General features: G+C 39.6%; 1 protein-coding gene across 1 annotated transcript in view; it reads left to right on the top strand.

Annotated features, from left to right (window-relative positions):
* Positions 1–17921, top strand: part of LOC124259851 (cadherin-23-like) — a 105294-nt gene that overhangs the window by 25972 nt on the left and 61401 nt on the right. Inside the window, 19 exon segments of the mRNA XM_046694067.1 lie at positions 202–274; positions 1120–1553; positions 3162–3303; positions 5189–5340; positions 5852–6007; positions 6249–6413; positions 7264–7328; positions 8541–8781; positions 9659–9904; positions 10235–10307; positions 10654–11087; positions 11582–11714; positions 11849–12000; positions 12430–12579; positions 12998–13159; positions 14559–14623; positions 15091–15328; positions 15844–16077; positions 17300–17384. Coding sequence (XP_046550023.1) covers positions 202–274; positions 1120–1553; positions 3162–3303; positions 5189–5340; positions 5852–6007; positions 6249–6413; positions 7264–7328; positions 8541–8781; positions 9659–9904; positions 10235–10307; positions 10654–11087; positions 11582–11714; positions 11849–12000; positions 12430–12579; positions 12998–13159; positions 14559–14623; positions 15091–15328; positions 15844–16077; positions 17300–17384 — 3400 coding nt within the window.

A 17921-nucleotide genomic window follows, 5' to 3' on the forward strand; every position in this document is an offset into this window, starting at 1 on the left:
AAGTGCAAAGAACAAAACGCATTCAAACTTCGAATAATCTCATGCTTTTAAAGAAGAAATATGAGAAGAGGTATGAGAAAATAAGTTAACACGACATGTCGTTGTGTGTGCAATTTAGATATTCCTACGTCACCAGTCACTATGCTAATAGCTGTGTGATATACACTCTCATAGTAATTATGAATATATTGTGAATTACAGGACATAAATGATAACACGCCAGTATTCCAGCCAGGATCATATAAACATAGCATTCCTGAAAGAACAGGCACAGGTAAAATGAAAGTTTCAATTCTCTATGTTGAGAAGAATATTTCTTTGGGTATATATGAGTCTTTCTTGTCGCTTTGTATTGAAAACTGCCATGTGTGTTATCTAATCCAAACATACTTCACTGAAATAAAAAACATAAATTATTAACATACATTGTAATTTTACATAGGCCTACGCATTGACTATTAATATGCGTGGTTACCCGATGTATTATGTCTCCAGTTTGTTATACTTACCCATTCGCCACCATATTTTCGCGAACAGTTCCGTTGAAACGACCTTGAAAACATAATACACGCTTACAGAAAACCTTCACGCACAGATATATACACCGCCTACAGACCCTGTCTAAATACTCATGTGGAACTCTATTCCAATTTAAGCGCTGATTCGTTGTAAATTTGTATTTAAAAAAATCATTGGTATGCATATCCTATGCTTCATGTAAATTTCGGAAACCATCTAAGCATCTGATTTGTTGCCGATTTGAGGCTTACCAGAGAAACTATTGTTTCCGAAGTTATTTCTGTAAAAGTGTAACTACGTCACATACAAAACGAAATATGGTGACAAAAAGAGCAAGGTAGTTATCTATAGGCTCGATGTGTTCACTGACATTTTGTGTATGTGAATGTGGTGATTGCAATATGTATGTACCTGTTGTACGTTGTTTGTGTCTGTTCAGTTGTGTTGGCCATTTTCGCTTTTGCTTTTTACATTCCTATTCTTTTTACAAGTAATATAATCCTAACGTGTGAATCTGTTTGCTTATATCGGGCGTCAAATTATGATTCTTTGCAACCACAACCCTGCATTCCTCATCCGTTATGATGTGCTATTTTTAAGGAAGCTTGGTACTCACAGTATCTGCTACGGATGATGACGGAACCGATCCGAATAACGTCATTTATTACACCATTGTTAGTGGAGATGATGGTAGGTTTCGTATTAACCCAAACAGTGGAGAAATATCTACAAGTGGCATCCTGGACTATGAATCAAAGACAAACTACAGCATGACAGTAATGGTTCAGGACAGAGGCTCCCCTGAACGTAATTCAACTGCACTAGTTGAAATTGGCATCATCAATGTCAATGATGAAATGCCAGTATTCGGAGCCAGCGATAAAACAGTTAGTGTTAATGAAAGCATCGCCTGGAACAGACACGTAGAAGACTTCAGCGCCACCGATGCCGACCCCGATAGTCTCCTGCAGTACACCATTACCCACGTGAGCGGCATCAACGAGGATCAGCAAACCGTTTCATCACAAGTACAGGTAAACGTATCACAGCGTCCGAGTTTGGTATCCCCGAAGTATACTGGACAAAATAAGTTAGGGATATTGATATTTTATGATTGATATGATATTAGTGTGTCAATGAATGAATAGATAATTATTCATAATTTCAAAATTTACATATATCCTTAACTATTTTTGTCCAGTATATTTCATTCTATGTCACGGCGGATTTACTTACTTTTAGCGAGTGTGTGAGATAGGTTTAAAGGTGCTTTGAATAAAGGCGACAAAATTCTTTCCACATTCATAAGAAATCCCTGCCAAAATTAGAGTCGATTGTACAACTGGGACTATATCATGAGCAGATATTTGTTTCAGCAGTATTTTACGGTTCTATTTAGGCAAGGCAGCTTATCTTGAGGAAGTGAGATGGGTTTAATTGCGCTGTGAATCGCATTTGAGTTATATGCGGGCGTATCGGCTTTACTGGAGTTGAGTGATTGAGACCTGCAGTTTGGTCCAAGGCTGTCGTGAACGGTATATTTAACTACAACCTCAAGCTTTATGGTTTAATTTGAGTACGTAGTTGGATTTGAATGGCCTTTCGGTTGCATCGAATAAATCTAAGTGAGTGAGTGACATGGGTTCAAAGCCTTAACATGATTTCATAGCTCAGTTTGAATGGTATCGCAGATACCAAACTGGAGTGAATAAATGGATCGGGATATAAGACTTCGGCTTATGTATACAAGATTGCTGTTGTTTGAATCTCATGGGACCAAATTCCCTTCTCGAGTCATCGTGTGTATTTATGAGACGAATTCGTGTAACCGGTGTTCAAATGCTGACAACTATAACAGGGAATGGTCGGGACCGACAGATACTTCGAGTTATGCATAATATTCGAGACACCGGCATTCGACTCATCGGGATTTTACTGTATGTCAGTTTTGGGGCGGTTGGGTAGCCTAGTGGTTAAACAAGCGTTCGCTCGTCACGCCGAAGACCCCGGTTCGATTCTCCACATGGGTACAATGTGTGAAGCCCATTTCTGGTATCCCCCGCAGTGATAATTCTGGAATATTGCTAGAAGCGGTGTAAAAACATACTCAGACAGTGATGCCGGTTTTAACAACATTCTATCAATATCATGGAGTGACGGGGGCCACTACGAATATATTTAACACTGTACCCCGTGAATGAGTAGAGATCATGCCATGCAGATCGTACACGTATACCACTTACGCACGAGTATGGTGCTTGTAATCTATTACTGTATGGGCTAGTCACGATTTCAGTGTACAATTGGGGGGTATCACAACACTTAATAGCTGGGGATATGATTCGTCACAGTCGGTCAATATCACACAAACCTATGGGGTTCCAAGGGTTCTAAAGGTGTTACGTAAACTGTAAAACATTGGCGATTATCAATGTGTGATGTGTCCCGTACCTCATTTGGAAAATAAATACAGTAATTGATCTAGAATACATTTGATAACACTTTACGAGATTTCTATAACTGTATTTGCAAGACATGCACACGATTGCATATTCGAATTTTTCCATTTTCTATCCTACCATCATGATCCAAATAAACACAACTTATGTCACGACAATAACATTTTAACTTTTGTTGTATAGAACTGGTTCCGGGTTAACAGTTCAACAGGTGAAATCACAGTATCAGACAAGATTGATCGTGAAACTGCTCAACAGGTCACTCTGAGTCTACAGGTGAACGACACAAATGCAAGCGTGGGACATCAACCGCAAAACGATGCAGGTTAGCTGAAGTCTCCCTGGATTCATGTAGTTCTCCAACATGCTTTACTGTCTCTTCGTAGTCGTAGAAAACTACGTAGAATGCCTCCCTTTCAGTACTTTAAACCAACATGACTATATCCAGTGTGCAAAATAGCCACTGGCGAAATAGCCCGTGGCGAGTAAAAATTCAGTCTGCCCTCCAAATCCCCACAGTCACTGGCTAGTGAAATTTCATGGGGTCATTTTATGTAATAATACACTTTTAAATCATGCAATATAATGGCCTGGTAGAAATGTTCATCGTGTTAGCAGCTTAATGATGAAACCAGTGTCATGCCGACAATATCTTAAGCTCATCATTTTGTGTAATCGTTTGCTTAGTTTCTATATTCATATTTCGGGCTAGTGAATTATGTTGTTGGCTAGTAGCTTTCAGGCATAGCTAGCCCGACTGGACAGCAAAACATGGAAACTATTTCGCACACTGACTATAGGTGGGATAAGGTACCACCTTTTATGATCCACTAACTAACGTTACGTTGAAGAATATACGTAAAGGGAAGTCCTGTTTGAACAACAACTGTCCTAATTCTACAGTAGCGAAGCCGCATCATTTCGGGCCTCCTAGCTGGGAAAGCCTATAGTCATGTATCCACTGTTAAGTGTGTCTCAATACGGAAATATTGCCCCATCCATGATCCGTTAAAAAGGTTACACAACACCAAATGCTTTCCCATAGACTTCTATAGTAACCTTATATTTTTTTAAATATCCAGGCTATCAACAGCCATTCCATGTACACATGGGTACACTCTAGCCTTTAAACTACCATAAAACAAAGTATCAGGCCAACTTGTCCGTCTCGTTTTGCGAGCACAGGAAGCGGAACACATCGACCCCAGTTCCGCACCAAATGTCACCTACTGGAAAATATCTGTACACACAATAAGCATAAGTGATAGTGATAAAAATGACAGCACTAAATACTTAAAATTGTGGTCAGTTTTAATTACTGGTTGGATGTGCTTTTAAAAAAACAAACATCTTACACTATTTCATCCAATCATAGCTGTTACATGTCTCTGTCTCTCTTCACTTGTTTACATACGGCTCTCACGCAGGACTGATTTAGTGTAGTGGAACCTACTGTAATGGACCTTAGTAGCTTCTGGAACAGTTTAGACTGGATTATCGTGTGTTGCGGTATCGATGTCATGAGGCTAACCTTCAGAAGTGTATGTAACAGAGAGCCTGTTTTTAAGCTAAATCCTGACAGACCCAGATGTGACCCCGCCTACACCAGCAGTGTGCGATATAGCCACTGACCCGCTAGCCCGTGGCTAGTAAAAATCCATGCGGGCCAGTAAAATCTCCTCAGTCACTGGCCCGACTGGATAGTGAATTTCCATGGCGTTTTTTTGTATATAACTGTCTCTGACTTGCTAAGATATAATTCTTTTTAAATCATGCAGCATTATGGCCTGATAAAAATATCATGATATTGGCAGCTTAATGGTGAAACCTGTGTCATGCCAACGATATCTTAAGCTCATCATTTGTGTAATCGTTTGCTTAGTTTCTATATTCATATTTCGGGCTAGTGAATTATGTTGTTGGCTAGTAGCTTTCAGGCATAGCTAGCCCGACTGGACAGCAAAACATGGAAACTATTTCGCACACTGACTGTAGGTGGGATAAGGTAGCTAGATTCAACTGTCGGGTTAGTGAATTATTTTGTGGGCTAGTAAAATTTGGAAACTATTTGGCACTGCTACACCACCTCCCCACCAGTGAAATTACAGTTGGATACATTCTCGAATTGTGGCTAACTATTATTACCATCTTTTTCATAATGCACACAATTTTAAACTCTATTTAAACTTTATTTTCTTATATTCCATAAGGAACTCTTGTCATCAATATACTTGACGCCGACGACAACGCCCCGACCTTCAACGACATCACCTACAATGCGTTTATAACAGAGAACATGGATCGGGGAACACCCATCACTTTCCGTACACCAGATTCTATGAACGTATCGGATCCCGACTTGGTAGGATTATGGTGTAAATTCACTTTCAGTTATTGTAAACAGAACCTGACCTCTGTCTTCTGTTTGGGGAGGTATCATAACCTATTTTCTGTGGGGTAGTCTAGTGGTTAAAGCGTTGGATCGTCACGACGAAGACCCGGGTTGGAATCCCCACATAGGTACAATGAGTAAAGCCCATTCCTGGTGTCCCCCGCCGTGATGTTGCTGGAATATTGCTAAAAGCGGCGTAAAACCAAACTCAGTCAGTCATTTTCTCTACTGACCTCTGAGGGTATTTAGTAGCTATGTGGATGATGACGTATGTTAGAGACGACAACAACGTCATTGCATCCATGATGCACCTATACAAGAATTATTCAGTTACGTTGAATGATAAACCAAAGAAAAATAAAATAAATAGAAATGTTTTTATAGGATTAAAGCAACTGTTTGCCTTCAAAAATTTACATACGTGAATATAAATGTTGGTAAACTTTAAACAATAAAGTAATAAGCCTTATCTAATGTGCAGAGGGACAACAGCTACCTGTCCTTGACCTTGTCTGGCCCTTATGCGGGATACTTCACCATATCCCCAAACACGGTGCAGTCGTCGGTTACTCTTTCAATCAGGGTAGACAACTCGTCCATACTGGACTATGAAAAGGAAAAGTCATTAACATTAACTGTAAGTACGCCAGAATCATATCTTTGAAAATCGGAATTTTACGTCACAGGAACCACTTCATATTGCTGTTTGAAAGTAATGTCCAGTAAAGTACTTAAGTGTTAAGATGATAACAGATTCAGTATTTAAACATGTGCTGACTAACGAAAATATTTATTAAAGCACAGCACCAAACACACATACCTAACGGATATTATGTAATGATCTGCCGTTTATGTAAAATTGTGATCAATCCTTACAGGTAGTTGCGAGTGAACCACGTGGCGACAATCACCTTGAGAGCAACTGTACCGTTACGTTATCTATACTCGACGCCAACGACAACGATCCGGAGTTCCTAAACGTCCCCTACACTGCTAGTGTTAGCGAGCACGCAGCAAACAACACTCCCGTATACAAAGTGAACGTGAGTGAGCCGAACAGTACACTTCTAATTCTCGTCATCGTGGACGTTGACCCGTAATTCGGAAATTAAACGAGACTTACCTGTAAATTGAAGTTTGATTGGAGTTCATGACTGGGCAGAATCAAAATTATGCGTCCATTTCAGTATCAGTTATTACTATGAGAAACTAACGGAGGACACGATGAACGAGTGAGTGAAAGATTAACGCCACCTCGGCAAAATTTTAGCCATATAGTGACACGATGAGTGATGTTTGCTGTATAATGTGAATCGGTATAATAACAGTGATATATATGCATATATCAAGTGAGTGACTGAGTTGAGTTTTACGCCGCACTCAGCAATATTCCAGCTCTATGGCGGCGGTCTGTAAATAAACGAGTCTGGACCAGACAATCCACTGATCAACAGCATGAACATCGATCTGCGTAATTGGGAACCGATGACATGTGTCAACCAAGCCAGCGAGCCTGACCACCCGATCCCGTTAGTCGCCTCTTACGAAAAGCATGGGTTACTAAAGGTTCATTCTAACCCGGACCTTCACGGGTCTGTATCAAGTTGGATGATGCAACCATTATATGTAGGTAAAAAGATTCACTTGCACTTTGATTGGGATCACTGCAAAGAAGAGTGTATACTCATTATATCGGTCACTGCTTTATGTAATACTTACTCTATTATCGACCGCGTCCCTTGGTTGGACTTGTCATGACTGAACAGTAGATAACAAACATTAAAATATCTCATAAAGTATGAAAGATCCAAGACGCTGCTATATATCATACCTTAATATGACTCATAGTTTAACAGTAACTGTTGGTTCTGTACGTTGTATCATCAATTGCAGGCTACCGATGTGGACACGGGACAAGGGGGTGATGTGACCTTCACCCTCCAAGGAGACCAGACATAGTGAGTTTAGACTTTTGCTTGAGACAGAATAACAACACACTCTATTTCAGAACACACAACACCGACAGATTTTTATTCACCCAGTTTTTCAAAATACTTTCAAACGTATTTAAGATAATTGTAATTGATTTGATCATTTAATCTTTCTAGAACTATAACAGAGTTTATGTTGACTTTTTCGATGACAAACGCGTTAAACAAACATGTCTGATGGTGTCATGATAATATTTGGACACGGGTTAGAAGGTATGACAAATATGGTTGTATGAAATGCGTGTCAATATTAATAATCATAACAACTTATATTTCTGACAAAATATGTTGTACAAAACAAGCAATGACGTCAAAACTGAAAGGCTGTGTCTTGAAAACAAAACAACGTCAACATAGGGCCAAACATGCTTTGATGTGACATCATGAGCTGCATCCGAATGACCATTTTCCATAAATGTCCAAATTGACTTGTGACCCAATACTTAGAAATATTACAAGTCAGGGCGTTTGTAATCTCTTTTCCATGTTTGTGGTGTATGTCAATCGAGATACATTCCGACACATACGTAAAATTCAGGACAAGACACTTCTGCAGTTGTGTTTGTATTGGGAATAAAACGTAAGAATAGATTGAGAATACTCACAGACCAAGGAATGCAAACATACAAATATTAGCTTTGCGATAATTCGGCTAAGTCAGGTAGTTCAGGCAGAAACTGTTATTTCAAATTTGAAACCTGCGAATGATAAATCGGATGAGTCTATTTCTGAAAATCATGGTGGGAATTGGTTAAAATCTCATAATTGATGATTGGTTCATTACTACCGATCAATCATCGAAAATAATTGGTTAGTGTCATTTATGAAATTTGTTAATGCGCTTAAAATAAGGGAAAAAACATGTAGTTCTTTTGGGGTGTTTTGGCAAAATTTCACATCTTTAAAGGATGACTAGGATGTTAGGAACATAAATTTCCTGGAATCTTTAAGATAAATTCAATCATGACTTGAAATGAGCTTAGTGCTTACGAAATGTAAGAGACAAAACCAACCATGTGAAAAATATTGTTTATGAAAACAAGTGTTCCAGAATTGTTTGTGTTCGATTATGAGAAATTATGATCGATTGTTTGGCCGTTTAGTCACTACGACCAATCTTCGATTATTTCAATTAATCGGAACACCACTAGTAGTATGGCTTCCATTGCATCCGTCCAGCTTCAGCATAGACACCATCAGTGGCCAGGTATACACGAAAGGGAAGGGCCTGGACAGAGAGAGAACCGACACCTACTTCCTGACGGTGCAAGCAACCGACGGCGGAGGGCGACGGCAGACAACATTGCTCACTGTTAACATCACCGACTACAACGATGAGGTGCCAATCTTTAAGAGAGACTACTACGACGGTAACCTCATTGACGGACAAGATGCATTTACCAGGCCAATTATTGTGGAGGTAAGTCTATCCCATTGACATAATCAGGAACATGAGATCCGCAAAATGTCAGCTTTTGCTTAGACGTGTATATTCTGCTTATGTCTCATTTACTGTACTTACCATTTTCATTTTTTGTTAAAGGTTAAGTATTTTGCCAACGAAAAATAAATCTTGGATAGTCATGTCATGTAACCAATAATCTTAACATACATTCAGTAAGTACTAGTAAGTTTCAAGCGAAAGTTACCGAATCCTTTCCTAAATGATACTTAACATCGTTTAATGTAAATGTAACCACAAACACATTTTAGCATCAAACATTAACTCTGTACGGATTCCGACTCAGTATTTTGGGCCTCATTAACCTACGGATGTCATTTCAAGGCTTGCAACGTTCACAACATAGCGGTGCTGAGGGCCCGGCTTGCTGACTCTTTGATTATATGTAATCATGTCAAGATCCGGGTTAGAATTGATCTTCAGCAACCCATGCTTGTCGTAAGAGGCGACTAACGGGATCGAGTGGTCAGGCCGACTTAATTGATGCATGGCATCGTATCCCAATTGCGAAGATCGATGCTCATGATTTCAATCACTGGGTTGCCTGGTACAGACTCGATCTTTTAAAGACCACCGCCGTGTGGCTGGGGTATTGCTGAATGCGGCGTAACACAATACAGAAACAAACAAAATCATGTTACGCATGAGTATAGTTCCTCATAAGACCAGTCACTATATTTCCTATACTACATTTTCTTATTTATACGCCGACGTAAAAACAACAACTGAAATATTGTTGAATGTGACGTGAGACATAAAAACCAAAGCCTTTCAAACCACACATTCGTTTCAATCATACAATACAATAAGGCATTATAATGTGGTTCTACCCCAGGCTAGTGATGACGACGAAAGCAATACACCAAACAGCGAAGTCCGGTACAGCATAACCAGCTGGCCAGTGGGTCTTCAGAACAACTTTACCGTGGATCCGGTGTCAGGGGTGATGACCGTGAATGGTTTGTTTGACTACGAGAGCCTTGATGCCAGTATCAGCGATACTCTAACCTTCAACCTAACAGCGTCGGACCAAGGCTCTCCAGTTCTGTCATCAAGTGTGGTTGTCAACATCTCAATCCAGGTACAGCGCTCATTATCTTGTCGCTCAGTATTTACGCACACTGAATTTGTATGTGGCATTCTTCATCTATATCAATTATAAACCAGTTGCTATATTTTGGTAGTTATTAGGTATATAATTGGATCGCATGGCCAGGTTGAGTCAATAAAGATAAAATATACTTGAGCCCGGGCTGAGGGTAATAAAAACTGACAAAACATTATAAACTTAACCCGGATTCGTTTTTGTAGTATGTTGTATCGGGTCTGGGAGAGATACATTGTATTTGACACTTTTTATACACTGAAATCAAAATGCTAATTGACTATGTATCTCATTTACTTACTTCAGGATACTAATGACTTCTCTCCGGAATTCGATTCACCAATATATACAGCAAGCGTTAGAGAAGATATTGGCCAAGGTGATTATTTCGATATACCGATTCTCGTTTTCGATTGATCGTGTCAGTCGGTGATACTTTATGGTGCCCAAAATATTTGTTGGCAAATATGACAGTGCTGTGTGTTCTGCCTTCCTGTTGTGTCACACGACGGTGATGTCGACATGAATAAGAACGTAGTTCATTGTTGAGTACAGAAGAGTATGATAATGACAATTGTAATCCAACACGCAAAAACTGTTAAATGCACTTCTGTTATTGGTGCATTCAAATGAAACCTTGAATGATAATTGGTTAATTTTCACAAGAACATGTTAGAAATGAGATTGGAATGAAATACTCAGGCTCTGTCTTCCGTGTCCTCCAGGGCAAAAGATAACCAGAGTTGGTGCCACAGACGGCGACAGAACGTCTCCAAATAAGGACATTTTCTACTTGATTGACAGCGGAGGATTAGGGAAATTTCGAATAGACAGCTCTTCTGGTGATATCCTACGTGCTGGTGAGCTAGATCGCGAGAGTGAGGCTTACTACAGTCTCATCGTGGTTGCCATGGACAGAGGAACTCCATCTCTGTCCAGTTCTTCTGTTGTCAACATCAGCGTCACAGATGTCAATGATGTGGGTCCGGTATTTAACTCCTCATCTTTGTCTGTGGACGTCAACGAGACAACATTAACACATGTGCTTTTTACCGCGTTCGATCCCGATTTAGACGCTAACCTGACCTATTCCATTGACTGGACAAAGAGCTACGGAGTGGATGGAGAACAGAATCGAACCAGTTCTGCAGAGCTCAAGGTAAATAGTAATTACTAATCTTGTATAGATTACATTAACATCTTTATGGTCGGATACACGTTTATCTGTGGTTCGTTAGAAAATGTGCATATGGCTTTGGTTCACCATTAAGTGCTCAGGGCGGTGGGGTAGCCTAGCGGTTAAAGCGTTCGCTCGTCACGACGGGTTCGATTCCGCACATGGTAAAATGTGTGAAGCCCATTTCTGCTATCTTCCGCCATAATATTGCTAGAATATTGCTAAAAAAATTACTCACTCACCAATTACATGTAAGATTTCATGTAAGATGTGTAATTGTACTTTGTTTACGTTCACAAGGAAAGATACGTATTTGAGTTTAGTTCACCATTTCAAAGCTCCAGCTGCAGCTAGGTTGTATGTTTGTTGTTCACATTACAACGTACAAAGCAGGATGTTTTATCTTTATGCATGTACTGTTCAGCATTTAACAATGGTACAATCTGTAAAAGATTATGTCTTCTGTTAATGTCTAGTCTGTGATCAGCATTGAAGAGCTCACTGGAGAAGTGGTGATTAGTAGTAACCTTGACCGCGAACGCATGGAGTTAGTGACGTTGGTCATCGGCGTTAGGGATGAGAATGGTACTACTGGACAGACAGCTACAGGTAGGCCACTGTGTACAAGTCTCCCCCCTCTATCTATCTATCTATCTATCTATCTATCTATCTATCTATCTATCTATCTATCCATCCATCCATCAACTGGTTCCCCTTAACTGAGGTATTTCTGTGTATTTTAGGGACCCTGAACATCAATGTAGTCGACGTAGATGACAATATGCCGCAGTTCAACAACGACACATTTGTTGCCGATATCAGAGAGAATATGGCAACTGGAATCCCAATCAGTTTCAAGGTTCCTTCCAGCATGACCGTCTCTGATAAAGACCAGGTAACAACAGGGAATACGTCTCACATTAATGGCCATCATACCCGTTACGGAGGGAAGACTATATAAGGATAGAAAATGCATTCAAAGTTGAAATTGGGAAAAGGTAGTAATAAGTCCCACTTTCACATTTACTGACTCTATTCTAGTTACTTTACTTCATGATGACATTTATATCACATTAGCACCTGGCATGACAATACCAAATCATGACTACAAAGCAGTAATGAAAGAAATATTTTATTTCTTCATATTTGATGATATTTCAAAGGCGGATACATCGTCTTTAAAAACATGTCATTCCTGAATGAAGAGCCTTTGGTGTTACATGTCCCTCTCATTATGTTCTGTCTTCATATAGTGGTTATGTAAGGCAGTACGTAATACGTATTATAAACAATTGGCATTTCCAGTCATATCAATGTGTTTCAGGGTGAGAACAGCTGGTTTGAGCTGAGCCTAGGGGGCAGTACCGACTTCACACCGGTGCCCAAGTTGGTCAGGTCATCTGCTACTGTGCTGATCACGGTCACAAATCCGGATATCTTGGACTACGAACTGAGACATTCTGTCAATTTTACTGTAAGAACTCCATCAATTCACTGTTAAATTAAGTTTTGTCTTTATAGTAGTGACACACTTACATCATTTATATTGCCCTTGCATATGCCAAATAGGGTAGCAGTACTGGTGTATATTCACATATTCATCTTGTACATGTCTTGGATTGTGGTGATACTGGTTGTATGATTATAAAATTCCTCTTGTAGTCATATCGTCAATGTATGTAAGAAACTGAACTTCGAACTATAATTTAGTAAGCCTGAAAGTCGGGAAATAACCTGGTGAGGATTAATTTGAAGTCATCGTTCACGACCTCATCAATTAACTTGTAACTTCGTATCTTTCTAAAAAAAGTGCGGTTATTATTTTTTTGCGTGAATGCTATTGCTTCATAATTCGTTAAGTCCAAATATCGTTCAATTATTTGTTTCGTCAGATTATGGCGAAAGAGCAGTATGGGAACGGCTTCAATACAACAGCGTTTGTTCAACTAAGTATTCTTGACGTCAACGACAACGATCCAAAGTTCGTAAAACCTGAATACTCAGCCGAGATTCGTGAAGATAAAACCAATGGCACAAGCGTCGTTAATGTCACAGTAAGTTGGAGTTGAACATGAATTATTTTACGCAACGGTACATTAAAGGTTAGTTGCTCACCTTCGTAAAACACATGCACTGTTTGGCGATCCTACAGCTTCAGATGGTTCTGAAAAGACCATATAGACTACCTCATTCTGAAGAGTAGGAATTGGTTTTCAGCTACCTATGCTTGTCGTAAGAGGCGACCTACGGGATCGGGTGGTCAGGTCCACTTACTTGGTTGACACCAGTGGTGGTCCGATTAATTGAAATTATCGAAGATTGGTCGTAGTGACTAAACGGCCAAGCAATCCATCATAATTTTTCATAATCGAATACAAACAATTCTGGAACGCTTGTTTTCATTAACAATATTTTTCACATGGTTGGTTTTGTCTGTTATATTTCGGAAGCACTACAAGCTCGTTTCAAGTCATGATTGAATTTATCTTAAAGATTCCAGGAAATTAATGTTCCTAACATACTAGTCATCCTTTAAAGATATGAAATTTTTCCAAAACACCCCAAAAGAACTACATGGGTTTTTTTCCTTATTTTTAAGCGCATTAACAAATTTCATAAATGACACTAACCAATTATTTTCGATGATTGATCGGTAGTTATGAACCAATCATCAATTATGAGATTTTAACCAATTCCCAACACTAGTTGACACACGTTATCCCCATTGGGTACATCGATCGTCATGATTTTGATCACTGGAATGCCTGGTCCACACTCGATTTTTTTACAGACCACCGTTAAATTGCTGGAATATTGCCGTGTGCGGCGTTATACATGAACTCAAGTGATCGTTGCAGTATATGTTTACAGACATTCATTTGTAATGCCAAAGAACCATGTCAGTGAACCTTTCCTGTACAAAGACCAATATCCAAAAAAGTTCCAAACTTTGGTCTCTTCATTTTACAACTGTTCAGCATCGAGCATGCTCTTTCTATGATGATCTCAAAGCACTTGATAGGGCCTTTGATAATGTTTACAACATTCAAGTCCTATGTAAAGCTGTCATTCACATGTTAGATGCAAATTTTGGCGCACCGACCACAATGACCGGAGTATGTTTTCGAGTTTGCTCGGCTTCCTTAGCGACAAGTAACGTAGGCACGAGGAGGATGATACGCATAACTTTTCGAAAACACTTGGTATCACTGTTATTTCAGAGTGAATCATAAACACCAGCTTTATATGTATTTGGTATTTAGACATTGCATTTAGCTTACACAGAGATGTCGCTATCTTACATTCGTTTATTCATTCTTATATTCATTGCGTATATTCATCATTCATTATACGGTTATTCATTATTCATTCATATATCGACCATTCAGTGTACATTTTATTATAATATAACTCATTCATTCTTATTCGCTTTCCTGTTCCTGTTTGGCATAGGCGACTGATAACGACTCAGCCATATTTGGTATGGGAACGTATACTCTACAAGGAGGACAAAATCTGTAAGTATTTTAGCATTTGTATTTTCGAACAACAAACTGTACTTCTGCGAACCTCTGTTTTGTGTCAACCAATGTTTCAAGACTGGTTGTTCCCTGGCTTTGACTTTGTAAGTGAGTGAGTGAGTTTAGTTTTACGCCGCACTCAGCAATTATCCAGCTATATGGCGTCGGTCTGTAAATAATCGATCCTGGACCAGACAATCCAGTGATCAACAGCAAGAGCATCGATCTGCGCAATTGGGAACCGTTGACATGTGTCAACCGAGTCAGCGACCCTGACCACCCGATCCCGTTAGTCGCATTTTACGACAAGCATAGTCTCCTTTTAAGACAAGCATGGGTTGCTGAAGATCTATTCTACCCCGGATCTTCAGGGGTCCTTTAACGTTGTATATTTAAGTGGGTTAGGAGTGAGAGCTGATATGCAACATTTATGACGGGTTATTTTGTTAACAATTTTAATATAGTTTCGACATAAACAATATCACGGGCGAGGTGACGGTGGCCAGTCACCTGGACCGAGAGCGCCAGTCTCAGTACTTCCTAACCGTGGTCGCCACCGACAAAGGCGGACGTCGTTCAACTGTGCAGCTGACTGTCAACGTCACCGACTACAACGACAACGCTCCTGTGTTCACCAGGGACGCATACGACGCTGTGCTGAACGAAAACTCCATAGCGTTTGGCAAGACTGTAAAAGTGCAGGTATTGTTAAGTAGTTGTTCTAAAAGACCAACATATCACATGTCACCTTAGCTTAAACTAACGTACCTTTATCTCGGCAAACTTCTTCTCCATTGCTCTACACAACGTCAATTTAAACAGTAAATTGACGGTGTTCAGAGCGATGTAATTACGCTTTATGAATTTCCAAAAAGGGTAGCAGGGTTTGTATATTTTTATTGAGTCGGTTTATAATGTTCGGTATATATTTTTTTATACGACAAGTAATATTTTTACAATGAATTTGTCTGCACGTCTTTGCTTTATTTTTAAAGGATTTAAATTATTATCAATATTAAATCTGTCTCAATTCAAAATATACACATTAATCTTTATGTTATGTCCCTCACGAGATTTAATAAAGTATGCTTTTTTAATATTTGATATTTCCATGGGAGTTAGGTGATATGAATGTGTCGACAGTATAATTAGGAGATCCGGGGAAATGTGCTTACAAGACACAAGGTTAACAGATGACCTATTCCTTGTTCATACAGGCTACAGACCTCGATGAAGGTACCAACGGTGAAATACGATTCTCACTCTACCCTTCAACGTATAGTTCCAATTTTACTATCAACGACACTTCGGGGGAGATATCTCCAAGATCGGCGTTGGACTACGAACTCCTGAACCGCTCGATCGGTGGTCTAATCGAACTCCTTGTGGTTGCCACGGATCGTGGTAACCCCGCCTTGTCATCTAATGTGACACTGTCTATTCAGGTTCAAGTAAGTTAATCATAGTTTAGCAACTTTCTGTTTTAAACTGTGATTTAATACATGCGGCATGAGAAATCCAAGTCAGGGCCCTGTTCCTCAAAGCGATCGTAGCGCTACGACTGTCGTAAGTCTATGTTAAAGTATGGGAGTTACGATCATCTTAGGGTTACGATCGCTTTGAGGAACGGGGCCCTGAACAAGTCTAAGGGGCGTTGGGGTAGCCTAGTGGCTAAAGCGTTCGCTCGTCACGCCGAAGATCCGGGTTCGATTCCCTACATGGGTACAATGTGTGAAGCCAATTTCAGGTGTCCTCCACCGTGATATTGCTGGAATATTGCTAACAGCAGCGCAAAACCATACTCACTCACTCAGAACAATTCTAAACAATACCGTTGTTCATAGTTTCTGGTCCAAGGTTGACTGTAAAAAAATTATCATTCACCTGAGAGTGAGTCAGTGAGAATCGTTTTACGCAGCTTTTAGCAGGGAACACCAAATATGAGCTTGACACGTTGTACCCATATGGGGAATCGAACTCGGGTATTCAGCGTGACGAGCGAACGCTTTAACCATTAGGCTACCCAACCGCCCCATTCCCACGTGAATACAATCAGGTGCTCCCTGTGTACTGCCGAAAAAAGCTAAGACATCTTTTGAGGACAATATATCAAAATTTCCCTCGATGTCATATAGGTAGAATATTCTGGATAAATACTTATATACGTAATTTTGTCTATGGTGAATTGGGTGAGTGAGTGAGGTTTTTAACAACGTTTAGAACAGTATTGATGTTATATCACGGCATGACAGCCTTATGTGATGAAGGCAGCCCGAATTAATGCAGGTCTCTGGCGAAACTCACGATGAACCCAGAAACATAATCTAGATGGACTGGGATTCGACCCCACTACCACAGGTGCGCAAACCGCCTTGGACAATTGGACCACCCAGTTGGCAACATGGCGACATACAAATGACTAATGTGAAATAGAGTAAATTCGAGTTAAACGTGACATCTTCATTTTTTCCGGGATCTTGGTATTTTGAGGATATAGGAAATGTTAGAAAAAGGCTACGGGATCTAACACAATCCTTGAGTTTAACCAGGACCTGTACACATTCAAGTTAAAAAATTGAAATAGAAAAGATACTTGCATCGCGATTTATATACATCGTTATGTCTTAAGAGAAAAGCAACTGACCTACCTGACTATGACATGTCTTATTCCAGGATCGGAATGACAACGCACCTGAATTTGTCAAATCCTCGTACAGGTACAATATCACGGAAAACTCAGTAAGTTACTCAAACATTAGTAATGTTACGTTTCCGTCATTATATCGTCTTCGTATATTGTGTGTGTAGGTGAGCGTTTCTTGTCAAAGCATAATACGACTATCTTCATTTACATTGTGTGTCGTTTGTGCAATTGAGCTCTGGAATATATTCTAGCAATATCACGACAATGAAAACAGAAATTGGTTTAACGCATGATTGGGCTTGTCTTCCATGTTGGGAATAAAACCTGGATCTTTAGAGTTATGAGCAAACGCTTTAACAAGTCGGCTACCAATTGCCCACTTTTACTTTGAAACTATATAATATATAGAAACTTCAAACATTATTACATGTCTTAAAAGAATAATTCCTGAAATGAAATTGGGAATTATATCAATATACACTCATTCATTTACAACCTCCAAACCATGAATTCTGATCGAAATTAAACTTTTCGCCCATGGGCCAACATATTTTTCGCCCATGGGCGAGATGTTTAAATATCGTTCTAAGTTAGTCGAATTAAGTCAAAATGAGTTGAAATTTGTGTCATGATGCTTATAAACATACACTC

Source organism: Haliotis rubra, unplaced genomic scaffold (assembly GCF_003918875.1).
Source record: "Haliotis rubra isolate DU_JTF1 unplaced genomic scaffold, ASM391887v1 Scf74, whole genome shotgun sequence".
Lineage (NCBI taxonomy): Eukaryota > Metazoa > Mollusca > Gastropoda > Lepetellida > Haliotidae > Haliotis > Haliotis rubra.